Source organism: Mycteria americana, chromosome 4 (assembly GCF_035582795.1).
Source record: "Mycteria americana isolate JAX WOST 10 ecotype Jacksonville Zoo and Gardens chromosome 4, USCA_MyAme_1.0, whole genome shotgun sequence".
Lineage (NCBI taxonomy): Eukaryota > Metazoa > Chordata > Aves > Ciconiiformes > Ciconiidae > Mycteria > Mycteria americana.
In genome coordinates, this window is record NC_134368.1 from 17,915,557 (window position 1) to 17,942,882 (window position 27,326).

The 27,326-nt window shown below is 39.0% G+C and overlaps 1 protein-coding gene across 12 annotated transcripts in view; it reads right to left on the minus strand.

Moving 5' to 3' along the window:
- The window catches only part of PROM1 (prominin 1), a 67,302-nt gene that overhangs the window by 23,831 nt on the left and 16,145 nt on the right, over positions 1-27,326 (minus strand). For 8 of the 12 annotated variants that reach the window (XR_012775478.1, XM_075499794.1, XM_075499795.1 and 5 more), the window contains exons 3-8: positions 18,088-18,146; positions 14,894-14,920; positions 13,145-13,350; positions 6,456-6,576; positions 3,607-3,670; positions 856-945 (exon numbers count right to left, since the gene is read on the minus strand). Coding sequence is in view for 11 of the 12 variants with exons in the window: in XM_075499794.1 (XP_075355909.1) it covers positions 856-945; positions 3,607-3,670; positions 6,456-6,576; positions 13,145-13,350; positions 14,894-14,920; positions 18,088-18,146 (567 nt within the window). In the remaining variant the exon portion in view is untranslated. The remainder of the gene's footprint in view (positions 1-855; positions 946-3,606; positions 3,671-6,455; positions 6,577-13,144; positions 13,351-14,893; positions 14,921-18,087; positions 18,147-27,326) is intronic. The other 4 variants (XM_075499797.1, XM_075499796.1, XM_075499793.1 and 1 more) reach the window with 1 other exon arrangement.

Here is a 27,326-nt window from a genome sequence, read left to right on the forward strand (position 1 = left end):
CGGCTTTAGATTTCATCCCAATCACACCAAACCAAAAAAACAACCACTGAACAGATGTCTACTAGACAAAAAAACCCCACAGATACAACTAAAAATACACAAGTTACAAAAATAAAGTGCACTTCACACAACACAAGGTTTTTATTGTATTTTTTACCTTTGATAGCCCTTTCCACTTTGACTTCAAGACAAATAAGAGAAATAAAGCAAAAAAGGAGAATGATGACAAGTGAATGAGAAAGAATTCATGGGTGAAAAACCAAAAGTGACTCAAGTTCATGGATGCCTTTCCCTTTGCTCTATAAACTGTATCTGATTCCTGAAAAAACACTTAAGTAGAAAAATAATAGAATATTTTCTTTAAAGGGAGACAGAACTAAGCATGAGCAATCCTAAACTCAAAGATACAATGAAGAAATGATGGTTAGTGCTCTCATAACAGGCTTAGCAGTAAGTATATAGGAGGGGAATGAACTGTATGTTCATTCCCTGACTTGTTGAAGACTAAACTGCAAAGACCTATGGACAGCTCTTAAAGCAGTTTTCTTCGTCTCCCTTATATTCAATGGAAAGGGACAACCACCAGGAGCAGGGAATTCAGATTTCATCTCTCTTCCAATGGCTGCTGAAACTAGGTATCAACAATGGCACATAAATGGTGATTTAGTTTTTAAATCTATTTATAAACCTTAAAATATCTGAAATCCTCAGTTTAAAAGAAGCATCAAGGCATGTAGAAAAATGGTAAGTTGAATCATGGTACTGCATAAAGCCATGCCATGCTGTGCACTAGAGAGATGATGCCTGTCTTACCATGGCAACAGAACTTTAATACAACAATATGTACATCTTTACCTCCTGCCATTGTCAGAACTGCATCAAGTGCGGGACGCACTTCTTTTCCCAGCTGTTCTTGAACTCTACTTCCAAGCAAAGGTCCAACATCTGTAGCACGGAGAGATAAAAAACCCATTACACACTAGTTCAATTTAAACCCCCTCTTAGCATAGGTGCTGTCAGACTCTTACTTAACAACTTATACATATATTATTAAAATTTCTCTAAAGGCCTGACAGTCAGAACTTAGTGACAGAAGATAACGCAGGAACACAGTTCTCCTTTAGCTAGCTATAGGCCTGTAAATGAAAGCAGTAAATCAAAATATGGCAGAGAATATTCACTAGCACTTGACCATATAGGTAAAGACACATAACATTTCAACAGACTCCAAAATATGTATTTCATTGCATTTACTACTTTTTTTGAAACAGATTTTTTTTCCACTATCTTAAACAAGTCCAACATCTGGCCAGGAATTTTGTGGCATACTCTTTCACTACACACTATGTTTTCATAGTGCAAGGGAAAAAAGAAAATGAATTATTTTCCTTTCTCCTGTTCCTCATGTATCCAGCAATGTCAAGGTCACCCACAACCCAGACCTGCAGCTATCTCCATGAAATCCCTTAAGCGTGTTAACCACGTATCTGCCAGTCCCTGCCCCCTCATGCAGTGCATTCACAGCACTGATGCTCACAGTGCTGGCTTCATGCTTACCCACGGCTATCCCTATCTCAAACCCTCCTGTCTCACTGCCCACAAACAGAAATGAAGCTTAGTTCAGCAAGAAGACAGCCAAATGCTGAGCAGAGTTTGGTGAAGCATCTTAGTGTAACATATCCTTTAGGTAGGTGCTGGGTCCCCTCCATTTTCAGATCATGGTAAATGGCTTTTTGAGTTTTTTGCTCTTGATGAGATGGGAATACTGCATGGTATAGAAGCATCCATTACTGTCAGCACTGTCGTGTCTGGCTTGAGATGAGAATTTTTATCAAGCAGAAAACACTTTTCAGCATTTCCTTAGGGTGGGCAAACTGAACTCATCTACATTTCTCTCGAGGTTTATGCTACTGCTGATTCCATTAGAATGAAATCCTTTTGTCCCCAGGTATCACACACTTAATTCTGGTATTTCAAGAAAGTAAAAGCTATATTTATTTATTGATGAGCACTCTCATCACAGATCCAGCTAGGTTCCTGTTAACTAACATATTAAATTGTCATTGAGAACAAATAAAAATTTAATTTGAAATTTCTTTTGGAGTGCCTGGAAAGCTACAAGTTAGTACTTGAAATGCAGATGTCTCTTTTTTTTTTATTATTATTATCACAGATTTAAAGATGACACACATTTTTTTAGACCAGAGTGTCCCTGCCTAGAATTAAGTAGGAAGACTACTACTACTACTTTCACAACCACATTCAATGTGCTTTAGTAGCCTCATACAGACAAGACACACTGACCTCCAGGTATGCCAAGCTGGCTGCATTGAAAACTACCTTTAAAATGAGTTTTAAACCTGGACAGAAGCATAGTTTCTGGGCATGATAAGTCAAGTCATGATAAGTGGCATGCTGCCACAGTTGCATAGTTTGACCCCAGCAACAATCCCGTTTAAAATAGGTTTTGGTATTTCTGTATTTCACTTCAGTCTGAAATGCAGACCTGTACACATTTATTAACACCTGCTAACAGTGCATCTTGAATCCTAATCTGCACTGAATATGGTCGGCCCTTTCTATTATTAAGAGTTTTGGAAAGTGATGCTTAAATTTAAAAACAAACAAACAAACAAAACCCCACAACACCCCCCCCCCCTTCCAAATCAGTGGTTTAATTGTTTCTGTTTACTGAGAGTTTTAAAAGGTGATGCTTCGTATTGTAACTGTGCTGAAGGGGAAAGTGCAGCAGTTGTATTTCAAGTTTTATCTCCTGCTCTTCAACTGCTCATTCTGAAATGGCAAATACGTTAAGCAGCTTTAGAAAGAAGATAAGCTTATACCTCAACTTCTAGCTGAGTAGAGGACAAAGGTATAACAACAAAAATAAACAAATACAGAGATCTCACTCACTGGAACCATCAAAACGGCTAGTAGCTCTGTTCCTTGACATTTGGCTCCACAGTTAAAAACTGAGGAATAATACTCTAAAAAAGCATTAAGTATTAGTGGTTACTGAACTATAAAAAGGAAAATAAAAAATTAGCTTGACTTATTATATAAGCAATTTAATAAAAGATTTTTATTTCAGGAAATAATATGCATTACACCAGCTCCGAGACATTTTATGTGAGAAGAATTTTAGGTTTTAGTCTCATTTACCACTGAGAACAGCATTTCTGCCTGAAAACCATATTCTCATAAATAAAATGAGAGGGGGTCGGTCTCTTCTCCCAGGTAACAAGTGATAGGACAAGAGGAAATGGCCTCAAGTTGCGCCAGGGGAGGTTTAGACTGGATATTAGGAAATTTTTCTTCACCGAGAGGGTTATCAAGCATTGGAACAGACTGCCCAGGGAAGTGGTTGAGTCGCCATCCCTGGAGGTATTTAAAGGACGTTTGGATGAGGTACTTAGAGACATGGTGTAGTGGTGGTTTTTGGCAGTGTTAGGTTTATGGTTGGACTCGATGATCTTAAAGGTCTTTTCCAACCTATATGATTCTGTGATTCTGTGAAAATTACACTTTGCCTTATGAGCTATTTACATCATCTTATTGAAGTCTTTAAATACACATCACTAACTCCCTTTAAATCAAAGTACTTACTATTTAGGTCAGAGAGTGCTTTATCCTTAGTTGTGTTGTACTGGCTCACCAAGTAGTCAATTTGCTGAAAAGAAGATGATAAAAAACCTATTAAAATAACTGGAAAAAATGCAATGCTTTTAAATAATGACTCAAACTGCCACTCTGAAACAATCAAAATATTTGTGCAAACCCCCAAAATCCTGGCTCTCTACTGTTTCTAGTTAACTAAGTATTTTGAAACCTTGCTTGGCAGAACTGCACATAATAAAAGATGTGTTCAATTGGGAAATGTATTTAATTGGAACATCTCTGGGGTAAATGATTCAGCTTAAAAGTGTTAAGTAGCCTTATGAAAGCTACACATCAGTCAGGCCAATAAGGTTTTGCATGTCTTCATCTCTGTTATTTGATCTTCTAGTGGCATTAGTTCCTCCTTCACGGAGAGACACGTGGCAAGTTGATGGGGTTTTAATTCTGAAGTCATTCACCAACCAGACTGGCGTGTATCTGAGCAGCCTCTCAGAACTGCTCTTGCAGAAAGGAGCTGGCTGCTCCACCTTAATGCAAATGGTTTTCCCTACCCCCAGGTGGATTTCGTCCAGTCACAACTTAGGCTCTACCAAGACACCATAACAATATGAAACAGCAACTTAGCTATCACCAGATCCTGGGTTTGGACAAAACGCTATCAAAGAACCATCCCAAGTGGAAATCTTTCTGTACTAATTTTGCAAAGACATTAAATAGCCTTCATTGATTTCTGCATGTTTAAAATAATGCATTACGAATCCTACCCCAATTGAGTTAAAGTAATGTAAAGGTTAATACACTTGACAAATGAGGTTCCAACTTTAAATGTGACTCAAATGTGTACCAAAGTATCTGGCTTGCGGTCTCAAACTTTCCATGGAGTAAAGAAAAAAAAAAACCAAACAGACAAAAAACCACCCTCAAACCAACCTATCGACCATACAGCAGTGGATGTAATTAAATGACAAAAATATGAGGCAGACCTTTTTCTAAAAAAGGAGAAAAAAAAGTTTCTTACTAGGAAGGCTGTAGGTATATTTTTGTTTGTTTGTTTTGTCTTCCTAGGCTAACCTGAGGACTAAAATTTTGCAGGGCTACAGGTTTTACATCGTCTCCAGCAATGTCACAGACAAAAGGCGATTGTGTATAACTAATAGTGTTATCACTCAATACTCATAGTCTGCAAATCTTCTATGACATGAAATCTTAACATGTGACTTCTTTTCACAAATCCTCTTATATGCTGTACACCTCATACTGATGAGTCATTGACATCAGTTAGGATTTCAGAGCTTTATACCAAATTAGTTGGATTCTACAACTTTTTCAAGAAGCTGAACTCCTTCTCCTATCCTTAAGAAATTCTTACAAATGTGTGTGTATACATGATACCCATGTACCTTGTCTGTCAAAACAACTTAGAAGATATATCTGATGACTGCATCGTTAAGTGCCATCAAGTCTAGAAAAGAAAAATTAATAATCCTGCACAGAAACTAAAAACCTACTACCTAACTGAGACTTTGAGGAACCCCTCGCACTAATGTTCAAGTCCTGACACTTTTAAATTCAGTAATTCAGATGTTTTTATTAACTTTTTAGCTAGTGTCTATTTTTTTTCTCTATTAAGATAGTTACTTCTACAGAACAGATTTTCTACTCCGATGTTTCCTGTTGTCAGCAGTCAGTGCGCTGTGAAGGGGAGTCTAGTAGTTTCTGATGCAACTGGATTACATCTTTCTGTGCCCTGAGTCAGCTCCAGACTGACAAAAGGCACTCTGTTTCAAAAGAGATTGTTGGCATTACCTCCACTTCCTGCCATATACCTCCATCACCGGAATGTCACAACACCATGTGCAAGCAAATAACTGTATAGGGAACAACTCCAGATATGGAAACATTTAATGGCATCCCCTAGATGTCTCCTGTTATCATACAGTCCTGTCAGCAGAAAAACAGCTCATAGGTTGCAGGAGCCCAGAGTTACTGTGACTGGGATGCTACCACACTCGTGGATCCCACATAATTGTGTGAATTCCACCTATTTCTAATTTATCAGTCACGTGCAAGTAAAACAGATTAATCCAATTAAATTTAATTAATTAAAATCAATGAAAGCCAAGATAATAGGACTGTTGGACTTTTTTTCCTCCTAATGCATAAAGAATTGAAATCTGTACATGGGAAAATGTACAAGTCTTCCTTACTAGCATTTTTTTTTTCCTTTCAATGCAAAAAAGATACACAGAGGACTGCTTTTGGGACTTTAACAAAAGGTTGAAAGTAGAAAGGAGAGAATCTTTCCTGTTCAGTATGGCACAGTATGACACTGGTTTAAAGAAAAAACTGTCAAAAATACTTCTGGAAAAGAAGTTATTGTAGCTCACTCCCAGAGCACATACAAGTAAGTTCAAAATACAAGGAAACAGGAAAGAGCAACAAGGAATCCAAGTTTTCATGTAATATCTTTTTTTAATATTTATTCCTTTTAAAATCGTATTTTTTCCAAATTATTTACCTTCTGCTAGCAATCTACAGTAGTTCAGTAGGAGGAAAAGGGCCTACAAGCATCATCGCAGCATAATCCAGGAGTACAGCTCAAAAGTTGCTCAAAGAATGCTGATCCATCAGGATAACTCCCAAACATTTACTGCTACATGAAAATTGTCTTACTTTGCATCATTTATTCTACTTCGTGAGACTGACACACAAAGAATAAACAAAATACTGCAGGTGTGATTTATACCAAATAGAAAGAAATTATTATTTTCTGCAATACTTATTTCTTACATCTCTTCCCTCCCACCCCCATTCCCCATAAACAAAAAATTCTTTACCGCCGGAGTGTCGTTAAGGAAAATTTTCAGATCTTTAAAATTACTGTTAACCAGTTTCTTTGCTCCTCGGACTTGGTTAGTTAAATGCTGGTTGGCAGCATATGCACAGAGCACTCCAACACTACAAAAAAATACAGATAGTAGATATTTCTTTATTACTGTAAATGCCCATTTTGACATAAAACAGAACCAAAAAGTTATACCAAAAAAGTCAACATTATCAAAATAAAGGTCTCCATAAATTTACACACTCTTTTTTTTACAGGTTCTCACACGCATCATGAGGCAGAGTAGAGGAATTAGCCATAAGGGCTGATATTGTATTACTAATTCAAAAAAAGAAGGGAAAAAGCGGTATTAACCCGAAGTCTTCAGAAGTTATTAACATACAGCTACCTATCCGTTTGCATTGATACTGTCAGAAAATGTGTATAGCCTAGGTAAATTGTACGAGACTTAGAAATGTCAGGCTCTTTTACAAGGTATCGTTAACTTTGACACAGCTACAAGCAAATGCTCAGAAAATAACTGTAAAAAGAAATATTTTACACTTGAAAACTTCAGCAACATTTACTCATAATGGACCAATTCATTTACATAATTGCATAGATCTTTTAAAGCACAAGAATAGTCCCTATTAATGCTAAAATAATATATAAGCATTTCCTGATAGTAAAATGAAAGGTGGAAAGTGAGCTAGACTTCCAGTCAGCACTGCTGCTGATTATTTTCTACTTCATCATTCCCCACTGTAAAATTCTAATTACAGCATGGCAGATCTGCACAAATAGCAAGTAAAAAGGCAATTAAAAGTCCCATGAGAGGCTTCAAAAGCTCTCTCATGATCCTTAGTTTTTTGTTTAGTTTAGGCGTAAAATAGACTTAAACAGAAGGATGACTTTTTGGTTTAAACGTCTCACATTCACAACAGCTAACCTTTTAGACAAGCACCAGAAAAATCAAGAGGAACCACTGGAGTGGTAGTAGCCTCAAAAGCAGGCTGACTACAAACTCACTTGATGGGTTAAGCACTAACTTTCCACAGATTAGCTGGTAGACAGCACAGATCCACTCAACACAGGCATAACACATTCCCAGAGGGCAAACACTACCTAGAGGCTGCAGTCAGGCGCATCACAGGGAATTCCTGGATGGCACATTTGTTCAGTCTCTTATTTTGCATTGTAGTACAGCAGCTCAATACTAGAGAGGCAGCACCCTGAAAAGCCATTACAGACATCCAAACAGGAGAAGGGAGTCATTAACACAAATGGTACTGTACTCCTCCCAGACTGTCAAACCTCCTGAGCTGGGGTGTCCAGAAGACCTAAATACTATTTGTGAATAAGACTTTGAGAAAACCCATACCAGGCTTCCTACTGGACAAAATATATATGGTAAGTATAATTCTTGCTCCAAAGAATGTATGTTCAAAGGAAGCCATAATACAGCCACTTAAATGAGAAATGAGATGGTGGAGAGCAAATAGGTACCTAGAATAACATGATTTGCATATCCTGGCAAGACAGGAGCAAACACCCTGATGATGCTCGTCTCTTTCTTATCAATGAACCAAAGCCAAACCTTCATCTTTATTTTGCTTTTCCTATTTTAGCTTTCCTGACAAGGTAAAGGCTTGTTCTCCCGGTAAAACTGATCTCAAGTACAAGAATTTTTGCTGCTCTGACAAATACTCTCAGTAGGAAACTTTTGATTTCAGAGCATGATATAGGGAGAGATGGCAAGACTATACGCCACAGGTGCTGGTCTATTAGGATTGCTTCACTAACATTTTTCGTAACATCCAAAAAAACTCAAAACAGGATGACAAGAGTTTGACATAAAGAGGTTGCTTGTTTGCCCAAAGTTTCACAGCTATGTCTTCAAAACTGGCTATTAACTACCTGCCCAGAAGTCACTAATGAACGAAGGGACACCAACATTTATCATATTACTTATTTAACTAACAGCAAATGCCATAGTTTTATTTCCACTCTGACCAACACTCGAGCAGCCATTATCATCAGCTACCACTCATGGAATGAGCACTCAGAATGCATAAAATGCCAAGAAACTGAGTAACTTTCAACATAAGCAGAAGTAAGCAGTTTCATTTTGGACAATGAAATAGATATTATTTCTTTTCACTCTACAGTGATGGCAATTGTTTTTAAAACTTTTTTTTTTTTTTAAATCAGAAGGTAAACTATCTCAAGCTATCAGGAAAAGTAAACATTTGTATATCACTCTGAGGTTCAGAGTTTATAACAACATCCTTGTTCTTTGGACAGCCAGGATTTTTATGTCCTTTCAATGTTATGCTCACAGAGCAGAAAGGTCAATTGGAAGCTAACAAAACAGTACTTTGTAAGACTTGAGCACGATCATTTTTCTCTTCAGTCTCCTAAATGGAAGGAGTGGGAGGAAACAAGATAGTGGAGATTCTTTAAGCAGACAAGGCACTTGGAACAATTGTGACTACATTCTGAACGTAACTAAACACATACACAATATGAGAGAGGAAAAATCTATTTATTATATAACTGAGCCTTGAGTCAACATTCAATAAGCAGCTACAAGGAGAGAGGCATAAAGCAGGAATAAAAAGGACAAGCTTTTTCTGTAACAGAGTAGAGAACTGTTTGAACAGTCTCTTCGGGCATCAGATACTCCACACTCAATTTCGTGTCAGGTTTCACAGACCGATATAAATGTTACTAATCCAGCTGCGGGAGGGAAAGGAGGGGACACCCAAGCTTTTCCTTCAGCTGTGCTTGCAAAAAATTTCAAGGCACACAACAGAAACCCTGAACAGATTCACATACTGGGCAAATGCCACCTTCCTCACTAGTAGCTAATGAATTTAAGAAAATAACGGGCTAGAGATTTCTGTACCAACTTTTTCACCGATTCTTTCAGATAATGTTGATTCCCAGGTTCTGAACAACATGCATTACAAATCCCGCAAAGCCAAGAGGCCTTCTATGAAGCCTGCATTAGGTACTTGCCAATATACAAAGTATCATTCCCCTCCTTCAGACTTGGGTTTCCTTAGCTTCATATACAATAACATAAGTTCTTTCTTGAAGTTGTGGATAACACAAGCTCTCTTGGAAGGACAGAAAACTGACTATGTATTTTTCTATCTACTGGCCAGGACACTTTCTATCACCAGTATTACATTTGGTATTGCAGTGTACGCTTTCTTAAAAATCAAATGTCCCTTCCTTGTCTTTATGATGTAGAGGAATTAATGAAATTGCATTGCTTTCCCACAGAAAATGTGCATTTGCCTAAGCCTACAGATGACTAGAAAATAAAATGAAATAGCAGCTCTCTGTCCCTAAACTCTCAGTTAACCTTTGAAGAAAAGCACATAATTGTTTTAACGATAAATCTGGAATATCAAACCTACTCAGCTACCTATTTGACAGATTATTTCTATATCCTGTGCTCTTTAGCAATAGAATCCTACTTTGTATGACAACATGCTTGTATAAAACCTGTGAATTATCAAAAACATGACATGTATTTCTGACTCAATCTACCAAAAGAAATATATCAAACACAAAATGCATCTACTAGAAATGACACACTTAAGACCTATTCATTTTAAGATAAACAACTGTGTACATAATCACAAGACTTCTGACTTGCTTTTTATATCACTCTTTGAGGAAAGCACACTTCCCACATATGCCTCACTTTCAGAGAGCACATCTAGGTAGAACTTTGGTTTTTTAAATTAAAAAAAAAAAAAAAATCTGTCATCTTTGTATTTCCTTTACATATTATTCCAGTAAACTTAGTATTAAAACCTCATCCTAATTACCAGAGCACTGTATCAGTGGAAAAGTGAGAAGAAATAATATTCCTCATGAGTAAAATCTACTAGCTGAAATCTTCTAAAATCTACATTACCAGCATATATCAGTCAGTGTGAACTTGCATGCTGACACACAGAAAAGCCATCCCCGTGTTACTAGAGTTTTCAAGAGCTGTTGCCTATATACACACAATCTACTGCAAGCTCTGTGTTCAGCGTCTTTCCCCTGCTAATACTCTCTACCATGCATTTGACCTGTCTTTCCCAGCCCAGGAAAGATAGCTTAGACCTGTCTTTCCATAACAAGGACTGAAAAAAAAAACCTAAAAAAAACCTAAAAAAGAAAACATGGCTCATGTTTCCTGCTCTTCAAAGTTCTGATCCATTGACTGAGAATCCCAGAACAGCTGGCACTACAAGAGAGAGGGAGAAGTGATGCAGAACATACACTTAGACAGTACATCCTGAAGAAGTCCATCCCCTAGAAATCCTTCCTGTTCCCTCCAGCAGCTGTCTGCATGTACGTTCCACTGGAGGGCCTTTAAAGCAAAGCTCCTCTGGCAGAGATGTGGGTTCAGTGTACTGTGATGGATGCGTGCCTTGCTAAATGCATCTTCTGAAGCGGCACAGCACTTGATGAAAGAGTCTATGGCATTCCAGTCACCTGGCAGGGGTTTGGGAGACATATGCCCAAAGGAGGCCCCCAGTGCTGCATGAACTTTAAACTATACCTGAACAATGAGAACCCACCCTAGAGATTTAACGGCACATCTTGATATAACCCTGTATTAGTGGAGATCATTCAAGTTTTTGTTCTTCTGGCTCTGTCTGCAAGTAGCCATAAGCATTTTACTTGCACAGGACTAAACTCTTTTGATTATTGTCACAGCTTATGTATGCAGCTGTGGCACATCTTGAATGTGTGGTTTGGGGAAGAACAACTACAGGTAAATCTTCCACCTAAGCTGAAATTGCACGGTAAGTTGGGGGAAAAGTAGAGAATAAATCCACAAGGAGACTTAGTCTGAGTACAGTATAAGAAATAGAGAAAGAGTTGTAAGTAAATCTCAGGCTTTCTCCAGTTTTTTTGCAAGGCAATGGCTACCAACAAGACTGTCCTTTTGAGTTTCAGCATAGCAGTAAGCAAGCTGACATGGGCTTAAATAGATCCAGGCATGGCATCTTCTCTTCCCTTATGAAAGACAATCCAGGAAGGGCAGCAGAATCCTGCTTTGTACGGAGGCGTACTGGAGACCTGAGCACTCCGTCAGGCAGGGGTCAGTAGTATTAGGCCTGTAAAGTCCTATCTTGCCTTGCACAGCACTCACAGCATTAGAGACTTAGCCGGGGAGTCATATGAGATTATCTCCACCTGTGGAAACCTGCAGACAGAGCTCAGGCCAACCCCTCCCTTAAGGGTAAGCATCTGATACTCCTGATGTCTTATACAAAAGGAAAAAAAAAGGATGAGTTAAAGAGGCAGTTTCCCTAGTCCTGGAACGCATGTTACTAGGGATCACTGATCTCCCAGTCATGACCTGGGAAGAAGTATTTGCCAATGCTGGGTATGCTTAATATCACAAGAATAGCTGGCAGCAAATACACAAGTTAAAGATACCAACAAGGGGGACGATCTCTTAATTTCTCTGCTAACAGGCAACATTCCTCAGCCATTATTATAACCAGAACGTAGTGTCCTGCAACACAGCATCCTGCAACATGGTGTAAAGATAGCTGGCAATCTCTGTGAGCTACCTTCAGTTTAGGCATGCTGAGAGGTAATGTAATAACTTACTTTCTTTGAGGGACCATTGTACTATGAACTTTTGTCCTGTCATCATGGCAGGGATGCACCTATCGCCTACAATACCATTTGGCTTTCTGGTCTTCCGAATACTTAAGTGTCATGTTTGCTAGTGATGCCTGGGAGCAAAGAGCATATTCCCATACCTGATAGCAGCGTGGTCTACATTTGAGCATAGGCAAGGTCTCAATTTGTCATGACAAACCGTAGTAAAAAGAAAAAAAATTCTAGGTTACAGTGAAGTGACAAGGTAAGTCCCACCTGACTGAACAGTCACACAGTATAGATCAAAAGACTTGATTTTTTTTTTTTTTTAATATAATCACAGAATAAGGATAGTAGGCAGGTGAATATACGAAAAAGTTGAAGGAAAATAAAAAACCTGAAAGCAGACAATGTATTTTGAAACCGTATACAAGGAAAAGAAAAGTCTGGATTGTAGCCCCTCATCACCCGTTACACACCCAGCACCGAACAGGAGTATGCTCCTAACACTAATAGCGCAAAAATGTCTCCGAACTCCAGGATTTTACAGTGAGTGCATGCATGGTTTAAACAACTCAGTGCCCAAAAGAAAAAAACACCATTATTTTGAACTAATAAGAAAATCTGGAGGACAGCAAATACTGAAGGAGGTCACACAATTGCTTTTCTCACCACTGCTACACTATCGAGAACAAAGCAGTATGTTGTACCTCAAGTTCTCTATGGGATGGTAACTGAACATAGGACACAGTACCTTATATTCATAAGTTTAATGTAACATTCTGCAATTGCCATTTTGAGACTGGCAAAAACTTCATTTGCCAAATTCAAGCTTAATTTTTTTTTTTGTTTCACACCTACGTTCCTCTCAAGTGAGTACATAATGACCTGTGGATAGCAACAGCAGCAGCATTTTTATAATGCAGTCACATTTTCTTTAATAAGCAATAATATTACTTAGTCTAATAAAATAATTTCTGCACCTGTAGGCTAATACAGTAACATTATTTGTCATATGACACTGCAAAATTAGTGCTATACCAAGCTTCATATTGTTCTCTTTATTACACTTGCCTTATTATTAAAGAAGCAACAAAAAGAAATGTTGCAAAACAGCTCCTCTGACAGTCAGCATTTTTCTTCTGTCTTTGATGCATTTCCCCACCACAGTTGTCACAGCAACGACACATACAGAAGCAAAGTCCCACAAGAGGCAGTAACAAAATAAATAGCAATCCCAAGGCTGCGGAGACTATAAAACCGATTTCATAGTAGATGGCCTGTAATTCAGACAAAAATAGTGGTAATAGCAGATATCACACAGTAACTGCAATCAATATAGAGCAAATAATTAAAAATCAAACTACAAACTAAACCATCTACTAAGTTACTGAGGTTATGGATTTGGTGTATTTTGTCAATAATTGACAACTTTTCTAACAAAAAGATACACAACATTGTAGATACTGATAGCTAATAATTATTTAGCTAGAATATTAGCTAGGTAAACTACAGGAGTGAGTGCTAAGAGAGAAATATGCTCACAAGAAACGAATGTGAATCAATGCAATTGAAATAGGTTAAAAATGAACACATTTGATTTCCCGGACTACAAATTTACTGTTTCTCACATCTGTTTCCAAAAAGGCTCCACAAATGTCAGCAAGGCTGACCAGATCAATGCTTCATTTGGGAGGAGGGAGGGAAGCTTAGCTTGTTCTCCTTTTTAATCAGTTATGAGTGTAAAGATTTGTATGAACCGCAAAGGGAAGTACTTCACTAGATGATCGATTGCAATGGCAGAGGTTTCTCCAAACTGCTGAAGTAAAAACTGCTTAGGGACTGGAAAACATGAAGGAGTGGATTTTAAGCTCTCTCAGGTAAAGACTTTTATTCTGCTGCCAAACAGCAAAGCAGCAGCAACTAAAAGGACGCTTTCAAAAGCTGGAAGGAGCAAAAAGGAATGATGCAATGCAATACCCTAACCAGCTTTTACGCTGGAAGCACTGCCAAGTGCCCCAGGACCAAGAAGTTGGGCAGCCCTGGCACAGCCCCATGCAAGGTGACGTGGCTTCCAGGGGACAAGCTGTGAGCTGGCCATGCTGTTTCCCTCTGCTGTGAACACAAGCCAACACATCCAGAACCGGATCAGGCAGGGGTCTGCACACCGAGGTAGACAGCATGGTGTGGGCATGCCCCAGTGGTCTTTCTTCCCTGATAAATCTCTTTTCTCCTTTCCTTTCCCAATTTTAGCAGAACTAATTCTCACACCAGTACTTTGAGTCCTCTTCTGTTTTACTAATCCGCCAGCACAAGGGCGACTTGGCAGTAAAATGATTAAACTGAGGCTGTGTATCATCCTGCAAAGTAAGTTACAATTTCTCACAAGCTATCAATCACGCTCCAGTTCCAGCTTTGCTGATGCCCTTCCTCACAATCCCTAATTACTAACTGATCCAAATACAGCAACCATCACCATTAGCAGAGTTGCAAATTTCTGACCTAATTACCAATTCTAGGATGAAACCATTATTATTATTATTATTATTATTAACAACTGCTGGTTAAAAGCTGTTATCCCTTGTGAAGAATACAAACTAGATGCTTCAAAGAACAACTTGGCTAGATTTTGCAAAAGAATTACTATTTTCTAGTTAGCTGAACACTTCAAAAATCATTTGATACCATAAATTTTAAAATAAGGTAGATGGAAAAACACATTTTAAATAACATAAAAAATAGTTATGGATGTTTTAATAGAAGTAGTGCATATAGACATGGTTAGTTTCTTTTTAAAGCTGTACATCTACCATAAGACATTACCTGAAGAGTCAGGACAACATTTTCTGGCTGTGGAAGTCAAAACAAATGGAGAATGTGTATAATACACAGGCAGCATGCACAAAAACAAATCACGTGAATAATGAACAATTAACCATGACCAAAACAATTAACAACACAGAAATTATAATAAAAAGCCACTAAAGTAAAATAATGCACAGAAGCACCATTAAATAATTATGGAAAATTATTTACAATAAGATACATAGCAGATAATTTCTGGTTTCCTTGGTAAATGAAAGGAATCTAGGATTTGTCCAACAAATATTTCCATCTTAAAACAACAACAAACCAGTTATTTCTACACAGAGCATCTGTTTCATATAATTCCCAACACATCTCACAGAATAGAAGCCCAGAGATTGCATTACTTTGTGGTTTAGCGATTTCTCAATGAATGCCACCTGTCATAACTGACCTGTGATATCCCTAACTTTTTCTTTTCAAGGCTTCTTTTATTTTGGCATAAAAGCAGCAGTTTTAGTAGCAGTTTTGGGACCTTAACACATTACACACAAAATTCACCTTCACTTTTAACTAATTATGTAGAGGTTTATTTTAAATTATTCAACAGTAAAAAAGAAAATGCATTCAAGAAAGACTGAAGAAGTCTATTTATCAGGTTCTTAACTGATTTCTTATCTGTAATTTCAGAAAAACACTGAAAACTAATTGATTCCTTATCTGTAATTTCAGAAAAATACTGAAAACTAAATAGTCAATAACAGGAGTTTCAGAAGAACCCAATTTTCCCTTCATTTCCACAATGGAAATAGAATTTCTTGTACTTTTCCCCCTTCATCTCTGTATGACAAGTTCACAGCTGATAACGCTTTCCCCTTTCTCACAAGCAGAAGAGAGAAGGGAAGTGCACAAGTTAAAGACAGCAAGACCCCTCAAGCCCGAAGTCTGATGTGTGAGAATCAGAAATGTTCTCAAGTTTTAGGAAATTTTTTTTCAGCATCACACACATCTTTATGAAACTTCTACCGTACAATATGCTTAAAATGTTCAAAATCATATTTGAAACTATATTTTTAATGGAAAACAAATGCTTACCCTCTCTTAAAAACCTGGTACCAAGTATGATTTTGAACATTTTAACCAAGCACGTCTCCCAGCAGAAGTAAAGCAACGGCATCAGCAGCAAGCTGGCTCCCCCTGAGCAGGCACAGGAGCTGTGCTCAGCTGCTGAGCTGTCCTGGAAGACTGCTGTCCCTGACAGGGGATAGGGAGACGTCGATGGTAAGAGTCCAACTGGGAACAGAGGGACACGCAGCACACAAGTGGGAAGGGCCTCCTGGGTCACTAACACATTCTACAAATAGGTTAAAAATATATATATATATATACAGAGGAACGACAGTATAAATTTAACAGGATAAATATGAGAACCAGATTTCCTGTTCTCACTACTGCAGGGCTATTCCTAATGCTTGGTGAACTAGTGAGTCTTCCTACCTGGATGTACAGACGGCCCATTTCTGCCCCTTTGCTTCTGTGATAGCACCATCTTTTGCCCAAATAGTTTTTTCTTCCTGGTATTTCCTCTCTGTATATATTTATAGGGAGTAATCACCCCCCTTATCAATTATTTTGCTAAGCTGAGCAAACTCTTCCAGTCTCCTCTGAGTGTTTCCCAGATCATCCTAATACACACTTTCTGAACCCATCCTGCTCCGAGTTCATTCTCCCTGAATTTGAGTGATCAAAACCACAGGCAACATTTCTAACTACTTACCCACACCCTTTAGTGACATTCACACTTCCCTGTCTCCACTGGAAATTCCTCCATCTACAGCCATGCTGGCCTCTTCACAGCTACCTCTCACTGATGCTTCTATCTTCTGAGGGACTCTCTACTTGTCTTGATAGATTTTCCTTTACCAAATTTGTTTTAAAGTTTTGCGTTGTATTCAGGTCAAAATTAAGACCTATAAATGGTCTATATCTGCTCTACTTCCTAAGCACCCCTAATAGTGTATTTGCCACCCTCTAATCACACAGTATTTTAACAAGTGTTTCCACTACACAGGATTACAGCTGTCATTAGTCTCAAATTTCTCATGACTTACATAGTAGTTACTAAATACTACACTTGCACTCATGTATGCCACCTATGGTCTAATGGTTTTGTCCAAAGACTCTGCCAACCAAGTCCACTCTACGTTCCTCCCTGGGTGTGCAGACACTCTCACAGAGCCCCACCAAGCAAGCATATGGGATCGGCAAGAGTCGCTTGATGCAGCATAATGGCAATACCCACACACTTGGATGTCATGCAGAGGTTATCAAGCTACTGGAGTGATAGGTTCATTGTCGGGAAGACATGGAAGCACCAGGCTTTCCCCCTTCAAATCCCAAGATCATTCAGGTCATCCTGATTCAAGGCAATAGCTCGGTGCCTGTATGCCAAGTTCCATACTCATCTTCCTGACAGGTACACCATACTGCAGGGAGCACAAACAAGTAGCTCACACAAAGCAACACGTCCATTGTGTGGGCCTGGTTAAGGTTCCTATTGCAGGCACTCAACCTATGACATTGCTTCAAACATGGGGTATTGTCCTTGAGATCAGCCTAAAATCAGATCCACGCTACGTTCTATCTTCTCTTGCTACCAAGTACCCTACAAATTTCAACTGTTACAGGATAATCACAAACCTAAAGAGAGAATAGAAGATATCCTTGATGTGATTAGCATGCTACATAAACTAAAATTTACTTTATAAATAGGCTATGGAAACTTCATTTTACAAAGGCACCAGAACCAGCATATAAATTCAGCTCTTTGAGGACAATAGCTGAAGCTAACATGAGAGCTGAGCAGTAATGGTTCTCTCTAAGCATTTTTAAATAAAAGCAGTATTTTTCAATACAGAGAGCCTTCAATCTTTGTGCAACAGACACCACAATCACATTACAGCTGGAATTTATAATTGAGACTTAAGTATGCATAGCTTCTTTACAGTGGCTTATGAAATTTTCTTTGTAATATTTTTTGAAAGGTTTTGGTCCCAAATTTTGTATGAAACCATCATACATATCATTCACAAATTTCATTCTTGCACCCTGTTGTTATAGCTTTAAAATACTATTTCCTATTTTAGAAAAAAAAAATGAGTTTCAAAGTCATTGTTTTCATTACTTTATGCAGATACACATAGACAATTTACCTTTTGATAATCGCCCTGTGTATTTCCAAACTTCTGCTGTGCTAGTTTTCTGATGAGATCTGAAAATAAGCAAGAATATTCCAGAGTTTTAAACACCATAAGTAATAAAAACGGGGGAAAGAGGATGGTATGAATTCTACTGTTAGGTAGGCAAGATGAAATTAAGAACAGACATCAACAGGATAGGCAAGCGCGTAAGTGTTTCCATAAACCTGTCTAGTAACAACATTTTTAACCAACTGTATATTTTATGAGCTCACAGGAAGGTACCCCGGTTATCTATCAATTAATCAATTCCTGCTGAAATACAGTGAAGGTTTTTCTGAGGTCATCCTCTGTACCATAGCATCATCATTATTAAACATGAATCCCAAACTTATCAATTACTTGGACAAAGTTCAGCGATCAGCTTTGCTTCATGTTTAAGACAAGTACATACATGCATGCATATATATATACGCACACATATATGGAATTAGATAGATGATGTGCAAAACAAGCATGTTAACAATGACTTCTTGACTCAGTGGTACAAGGAAGAAAGCCTTTATTCTTGCCAACACTATTCCAATCTTTTTCTTCCCCCCCCCCGGACCAACAGACTTTGCATGAGAATATGCAACACCGCCAAAAAAATCAGAAAGCCTAACATGTGCCAACTTACTGTGCGTGCAGCTCCATCTAACACACTCATTTCTAACTTATTTACAATATAGACAAAATACAGCAACCACCAAAAAAAGAAAGTAGGAATTTAACACAAATAGTGCCACTTAACATTATAAATATCATTTCACCACACCAGTTTCTTTCAGTAAACACCAGCAGCTGCAATGAATGGATCCCCTTTTTGGGACATCACCAGCCTACCCTTATGGAGGTTTTGCCAATCCTATGGGAACTACGCTGGGAACTGTGGCTCCCAGCCATTTCCGTGACATCCTGAGCTTGAAGAGGGGCAACCCTAGCTCTGCAGACCCCCTGCCTCAGAGGGGCATCAGCAGCTCTGGGTATGCTCCATGCTAGGTTACCATGCTAGGTAAAAGCAGCAGTGTTTGGGAGAAATGACTGACTGAACTTTTGGTCTCCTCTGATGAAGAGGAAACACATTAGGAAGGAGCACACTACATCTCAAGGAGGAGCACTCTGCCCCACATGTTCATACAGAGCTACACTTCATGGTACTATTGCCCCGTCGTTAAGTCTCCCCATATGCAACTGAACATACTTGAGAAAAACCTCCAGGAGGTTATCTATCCTGTGGATCAATAAAAGACCTGTAGGTTCAAAACTGACTGTTCTCCTTTCACCTCCCAAAAAATCCAAGCTCTCTCAGGATTTATTGTAGCACTCGTGAAATACGTTCAGTGAGTTCACAGGGGCTGTGCTCTCTCACGCCTCTCTAATCCTGCATGTATCTCAGGAAAACAAACCCCTAAGCTAACAGCACCCATAGTCCTCCCTCCCCAACGCCCTGCAGAGCAAGCATGGACTCAGCTGATCTGCAAGCCGAAAAGATCATGAAGAGTTCCTCGCAGAAAACTAAGCCCAAGGAAAGAAAACACACAACAGCGAGGCAACAACTGCTGTTTCAAGGAAGGTACTCCCTGCAAGGAAGCTGCAGCCAGCAAGACTGCCAATTAAAAAATAAAAAAAAAATAATCTGTTAACATATCACAGGAGTGTCAAGCTGCAAGTCATCCACAGAGGGGAAGTATATTCTAAAATACAGAAAGAGTGCTAGCAGTAGATGATCAAAGACTCTTTACAGTGAGGCAACCTCATTTTGGAAAGACCATACATATGCTAGAAGATAAGGCTGAATCCCATAGTAACAGAAGTAAACCCAAAACATATGTAGAATACTTATTCTGTAGAACACTTATTCTGGTTATTCCTGTACCTAGGAAGAACAAGAGAGTTACGATCCCTGCAAATCCTTTCAAGCTCTGCACCTTGAGTGTCAGGAGACCGCTGAAGGAAAGGGCACACACCACTGCATGAGCAACATAACAGATCCACCGCTGCAGCTCTGAGACGTCTTGCACGCTGGGACCAGCAGAGTCCTCCCTGTATCAAGCCCATCCCCAGGCAGCATCCATGTTTCTCAGGGAGTTTCAGCAGCAAGGAGATATACAGCCAACTGAGGCAGAACCACACAAACCTCAAAAGTGTAATTCACACTAGCTGTTAGACTTTTTTTTTCTTCTTCATCAGAGGCAACATTCTTTCTTCTTGTTTATATCTATATACCTACCAAGTAAGTAAATTTAAGAAACACTGGTGCATAAAATACTTAGTGCAATGAATTTACTCTACAGATAGATGCTTTTTAGCAAGCAGCAGAAAAGGGCTAAAATAACCCTTGTTTACATATTTATTCAACCATTTAGCATTGTGTGACAACACACCGCAGAACAGCTGCTAAAGAGAAATTTCTACCAACTTTAATCAGAATGTGATGGGAAGGAAGAAAAAGGAAAAGCTTCTGTGATCCCCAGTGGCATGAAGCGGTATAGACCGTCTGCGTGCAGGTGGTCAAACATGGGAGCCAACTGCGCAGGACCCTGTGGCATCACCCTCCTTGTTGCTACTCCAAAGCCAAGCAGGAGAGCCCCCAGCAACCTGCCCTCACTTCCAGGCTGCTCCTAACTCAGAGGTTCATCTTGCTTTGACCTCCGGAGGTCCCTTCTGATCTACATTATTCCAAAGTTATCCTACAATCATGCTGACTTTTTATTATAAATTATTTAATGGAGGAGTCAAAGCACTGCCAGAAAGCATGTAAGAAAGCTAAATTTTATTATTGAAAAAAGCTTCCTTTGATATATTTCCTCCTGTCTGGAATAAGTACAAGATAAAATTTTAAAAGCATTAGCCTTTCCTGTTAAATAAAAGTTCAAAGTTTTTATCCATTCTTCTAGTTGAGTGTCTGTCCTGGTCATAAATTAAAATTGAAAATTAAACAAAAACCCATTTTACATCAAGTTTTACATACATCTACACACACATATATATTTACGCATATCTGTATGCGTATGTGAATGCATATGTAAAACAACTCAAGAGAAACAGAGGATGGTTGAGGCTGAAAGGAACCCCCCGAGATCGTCCAGTCCAACCCCCCAGCTCAGTGCAGTCACCCACCGCAGGTTACTCAGCGCCATGTCCAGTCAGGTTTTGAGTATCTCCAAGGAGAACATCCAATACTTACTTAAAAAAACCAAACCAAAACAAAAAAAAACCAAAACTGCTCTGATTACTTGCTCAGAATGTTCCTGATTCACAGTTTTTATTTATACTGTTTCCATAATTTAGAGCCTGCCAGTCAAAAAAAAAAAAAAGACGGAAATCAACCTGAATACACTACCACAAACTGATGCAGAAAACAGCATTTTCAATGTGTTTTTGAAATTTAGAGGCTCTAAAGCCTTTTCACCAGAAACTAAAACACCTTTAGGTTTATAGTAAACAAGAAAGCCTGAAAATAGGTACAAAAAGTTCCCACATGGATTGAATAAAGTTAAATAGTGAGAATAATACAGGTTTCAACAGCCCATTTTTTCCCTTAATTTTCTAGAACGTGAGATTTCCCTGCTGAATAAAGATTTACTACTTATATTACTTTGTAATGATTTTTTAGAAGTAACATGAAGTTTCAAGGTGTTTTTCTCACCAGGCAGCACACAGTGATTGACCAGACTTTGCCATGAATTTACTATTTCAATAGCCTTCAGTATCAACTCAATGAGACACATTCCCAGTTGATTCATTTCAAATGAAATGTGGAAGTCATATATATTCCCATAAAAAATAATTTTGGCTATAACTGAATGTGAGATTACCTGCAGTTACTCACTCACACATCTGTAAGCACAGACTTGCCTTAGTGGTTTTGCAGAATCAAGAATCTCCCTATTAGGTTTTACGTACATTGACAGTAATCACGGTTACTACTGCAGCACTTAAGGGTTAAGCAGGGGAACGCCCTGTGCCAGGTACTGTGCAAAGACAAGCATCATGTTTTCAGATGTGGCTACACTGCTCACCGTAGCACAGTGAAGAGACACCTCAGCTCACATTTAATTCAGTCTGTGATTTTGGTTTGCATCTGAAGCACCTTTCCTCCCTAGCTAGAACATCTCATCTCTAGCATTCAATTAAGTTTTTATTTAAAATTGAACTAAGGTAACTCCACACGACTCTATTCTGCATTATTGGTAGAGTACTACCTTGAGGCTGATTTCTGTTTCAAATATAAAAGTGCTAGGAAGGTGTGATGAAAAGCGGTGTCCTCTATTTTCAAATTAACAGGATTACTTCTGAAATCTCGGCTTGACCAGCTGCACACATTGTTTCACAGGACCAGTAATCCAAGGCTTTAGCACAGAACACATTTTATCACTTGAGGTTAAAGAGATTTACCTTGTGAGGCTCATTTACATGGCTAATTACATTACTGCTTTGCTCAGTCTCCTTCCTGTTCTCATCACACATGCAAAATGCCATCTGCCCTAGTAAATCTAACTAGCCAGATGAACTGTTAATTTACCAATGCAATTTGTGATGAAATATTAAGCACCTCTGAGAAGCCCCGGCTAAGAAAACATAATCACCAACTCCTGCATTGCACACGTATTGTGTACATACACTCAATATCTCATTACCCAGACAAGAAAATGAGGTTAGCACTAGGCTTGCTTCTTAGAACTGTTCTACAGAAAGGGATAGCAAAAATAATAGAGATTTAAAAATAAGCTGTCTGGCTATTAAATACCATCATAAATTAGTTACAAATTCTTCTGCCAAGAAAGCTTTTCCAATCTAGGTGACAGGAAAGCAGTTGGAGTAAAAACTTTGGGAATGCTATGCTTCGTCTTCACTCAAACAATTCGATTGAGCCCGTTCAGTTATAGTGCAACTCCAGCATTAATCAAATTATGCCAGAAATTAATTTATCTTTTTATGCATAATGTAACATATTAGGCTTCTATTCTGAAAATGACTTCAAGCAAACCAGTAAGAACCATGACTGAAGCATTCAAGTCGCACTGAATGGAGATTTCTCATGACAACGGGGGAGAATTACATAGATAATATACATGATAAATTAATAACTGCTTTACTGCTATCTCATTCTAATGTATATCATAGTATTTCATCCCATTCGCCTTCATCTGTAATAGAGTCAATGGACAACACACACACTGAACAGTTCAGCATCTCTCTGAACATGGGTCAGTTTGACCGCATTTAGTGTCATAAATAAGTAGCAATAATTAGTCTGAAATTAGTGAATTAAAATGACTTCAAGCTTGTTTTTTTCCCCTCTCTAATTATGACTCAGACTAATGAATAACTCTTGCAAGTCCAAGAAAACCAGAAAAGCTATATTAGCCTTTCAGACTTATCAGAGATAAAAATCTTTCAGGTATCTTATAGCAAGTTTTACTGCAAGTTGACTTTATAGACATTTTAAAATACTTGCTTTGACTTGAGTGGGGCTTTGGTTGCTTCCCCAATGTTAGAAAGCCTCTAGCCATTTGTGCTGGTTTCAGCTGGGATAGAGTTAATTTTCTCACAGTAGCTGGTATAGTGCTGTGTTTTGGATTTAGGATGAGAATAATGTTGATAACAACACACTGATGTTTTAGTTGTTGCTAAAGTAATGTTTACACTAGTCAAGGACTTTTCAGCTTCCCATGCTCTGCCAGGTGCACAAGAAGTTGGGAGGGGACACAGCTGGGACAGCTGACCCCAACTGACCAAAGGGCTATTCCATACCATATGGCATCGTGCTCAGCATATAAAGCTGGGGAAGAAGAAGGGGGGTTGGGGGCGACATGTTCGGAGTGATGGTGTTTGTCTTCCCAAGTAACTATTAAGTGTGACGGAGCCCTGCTTTCCTGGAGACGGCTGAACACCTGCCTGCCTATGGGAAGGAGTGAATGAATTCCTTGCTTTGCTTTGCTTGTGTGTGCGGCTTTTGCTTTCCCTATTAAACTGTTCTTATCTCGACCCACGAGTTTTCTCACTTTTACTCTTCTAATTTTCTCCCCCATCCCACCGGGGGGGAGTGAGCGAGCAGCTGTGTGGGGTTTAGTTGCCGGCTGGGGTTGAACCACAACACCATTAGCCTTTACTATGGTCAGATTCAGCTCCCATTGAAGAGGTCTCCTTCAGAAGGTAACCGAGGGTATTCTCCTTTACTGCCACATAACAATGTAACAGCTCTGCTCACTCTTAATGACCCCAATCACACAGCGACCACTTGGCTCTGGTTCCACTGCAGAGAGAGGTGGGAACTCGGTAATGCTGATGGCAGAAGAATCCACCATGCATGTTGGTGCAGAGACTGTAGAGAGGGTCCTGCTGCATTGCTCACCCTGTGCAGTCTGTCCTCTTTCTGCAGAGCAAGAAGAAAACTCACTCTGTAGGCCATGGGGGAAGTCTCAGAGGTGAGATTTTCTCACTTCCCACACAATAAGAGACCACTTTAGTCCACAGATGAGGAGTCTAATCCATGCATTAACTCAGACAGTCTAGATCATTCCTTTCCAACTCCAGCTTCAGAAGGTTCACTCCCCTCCCTCTTCACAACATCTCCCTCAGACAGACGAGCCATAACCCTTGTCCTCAAACTAAGAAAAAAAACAGTCTTCTCAGATAAATTCTCCCCACAACTTTTAGGCAAGCTCTCTCTATATACAATTCCCACTTTTTTTTTACCTTGAGTTACTGGGAACATCAGACTGGTTCGGCTTCCACCCTCCTGCTCCTTGCAAGAGGCCATTCTGGCCTTCTTCCCTTCAAGCACAACTCCTGAGTGACACCCACTTTCCCTCGCTTCTGAAGCCCACACACAAGACCACCTACTTACACTACAGAAATTCCCTGGTCAATCACTTGTTTATTCCCCTGCATTAAAGAATTAATGTGCAAAAACTATAACCTTAAACCATCAGCCATGCCTTTGGCCAAAAAGGCAAGTAAAAAGGAACCTTGCTGCCGTACCTCACCACTGATGTGCAAAACGAAGCCCTAGAACCTGTTATTCTGCAATGGCTGGAAGAACTTGTTTGAATGGAGGTAAAAAGTGCTAAATTGCTTAAGTATCTTAACTTCTCATCTCATCTGCTACGGCAATCTGCCTTTTCACCCTCTTCTGCCTTCAGTATGCCGTTTCCTCTCATCAATACGATCGTCGTCCATTCCCATTCTGACTCTGCATTCTTTAATTACACGTTGATCAAAAGCAAGAGAAATATGCTTAACCCACAGTACTCTGTCTCAGTCTCAAAATCCAGCAACATACAATATGACACAAGCAAAAACATAGTAAATGCATTTTTAAGGTCTCAGCAGACTTATAAAGCACATACTGCTTTATTCATAGTTGAAAGGACAAGCTACTAGACCACCTAGAAATGAGTCTTAGCTTATACTGGATGCAGTGAGGGGAATTGTGAGAAAGGGTAGAGCTGCAATATGAAGTAGCTAATGTAGAGATGAACAGCTATGAGCAGGATTGAAACTGTAGGAGTGGTCTAAACAGGGTAAGCTTTAACCAGAGCGCAGGTAGGACTAAGCACGGTGCAATTGCTGAAGATGAGAAACTGCAGGGCAGCAACAGCTGCTGAAGGAACTGGGATATGAAATTAAGGAGACCACTTTTGCACCCTTCCTGACAGAAAATACCATTGATCCACTGAAGAAATTATACAGCAGTGGATCAGATAATAGTAACAGTCAATGAACTTAATTCGTGCACAGAAGAAGTTCCCCAATTTCCCCAAAATATGGATGAAACAATGGAAATTGTATAAATTTAGCTTCTCAAGGTTGTTATTAGTCAGGAAGATCAAACTAGTAATTTAAGTCTTCCACAGAAAATCCTCACACCTTACAGCTGCCTGCCGCAAACTTGAGTTCATTCCTTTAGTGCAGTCACATTTTCTGTTTAGGTACATTCTGCTTTCCATCAACATGCACAGACAATGTTAAAGAGCCTGGTCAGGAAAAGGTTTAAAGAAAAAAAAGAAATTGCCACAATATTGACTGTTACAGGACACCTAGAATGAAAGATTTCTCCTTTGAAAATAACCTTTGCAGGGACTTTCTAGTTGTTCTTTGCTACAAAGAAAGTTCTGTTCTTGCTGAAGTTTTGGAAGAAGAACAAAAACAGAGAAGCCTTTAGAAAAATCTTTGCTTAGGAGGCTGCAATACATTTGCATATATCATGGAGACATAAAGTCAAGTAGAAAGCTTTGAAGCCGTATTCCACACAGAAACTGCATTCTCTCATTTTCTGAAGGCAACAAAACTTCTGTAACACATTATTTGTGCCATGGCAGCTATTTTTTGCCACTTTGTTTGCAGTAGCTACCTAAAGTTCTCTCTAGGCCACCATCTGGTAAGGATTTACAACAGATTACGGGCAAAGATTTAACTTGGTGCACTGTATATGCTTGTCTGTTTTAGCACTCTGCAGAAACTGAGCAACTTCTTGATAGTGTGGGTTGTGTAGACATATTGGACTTGTAACTTTGATCAAAGTAGTAAATATTTAGACTGTACGAACAACAGCGTTTTTCCTACTCCTTTCTCTCATCAGAAGTTGCTGTGAACTGAGGAAAGCACAGCAAATCCTCTCTTATATTGCAAAACTTGAATTATTGGAAATATGAACATGGATAATTGGGAATGACATGCTGGAGCCCTGCTGGTACGAGCTTTTAATTACCTAAGCAACTGGTGTTCTGGCAGCTTCACTGAGATTCCTCAGAATTCCCTCCGTTTTCCCATTTCTGCAAGGGCCACAATTTTCCACACATGTTCGATAACTGTGGCACACATATTGGTTTCAAAGTACTACAGAGATCACTACTTCACTCAAAAATCAAAGCAAAAGTAAAGGTTTCTACTCTGAAGAAAGTTAATTAGGCCTCAAGTTTGTATTTGTTCTGAACAGGTACACCCAGGCATCTTTCAGCTGAGTTAAAACAGCCAAGGCAATACTTAGTAGTAGTAAGAATATTCACATTGGCAACTGTAATCACTGTTTAAAGTTCACAAAAATAAAATAATTTGCTATATTTTCAGAGAAAAGAAAGATCTTGACTATGTTACGATGCAATACAGGTCATAATTTAATCGCAGAACTGCTTTTAGATGAGAAGAAATATATCTGCATATTGAAAAAAGTGTCAAAGCAGATTTGTGGGGTTTGTTTTGTAACT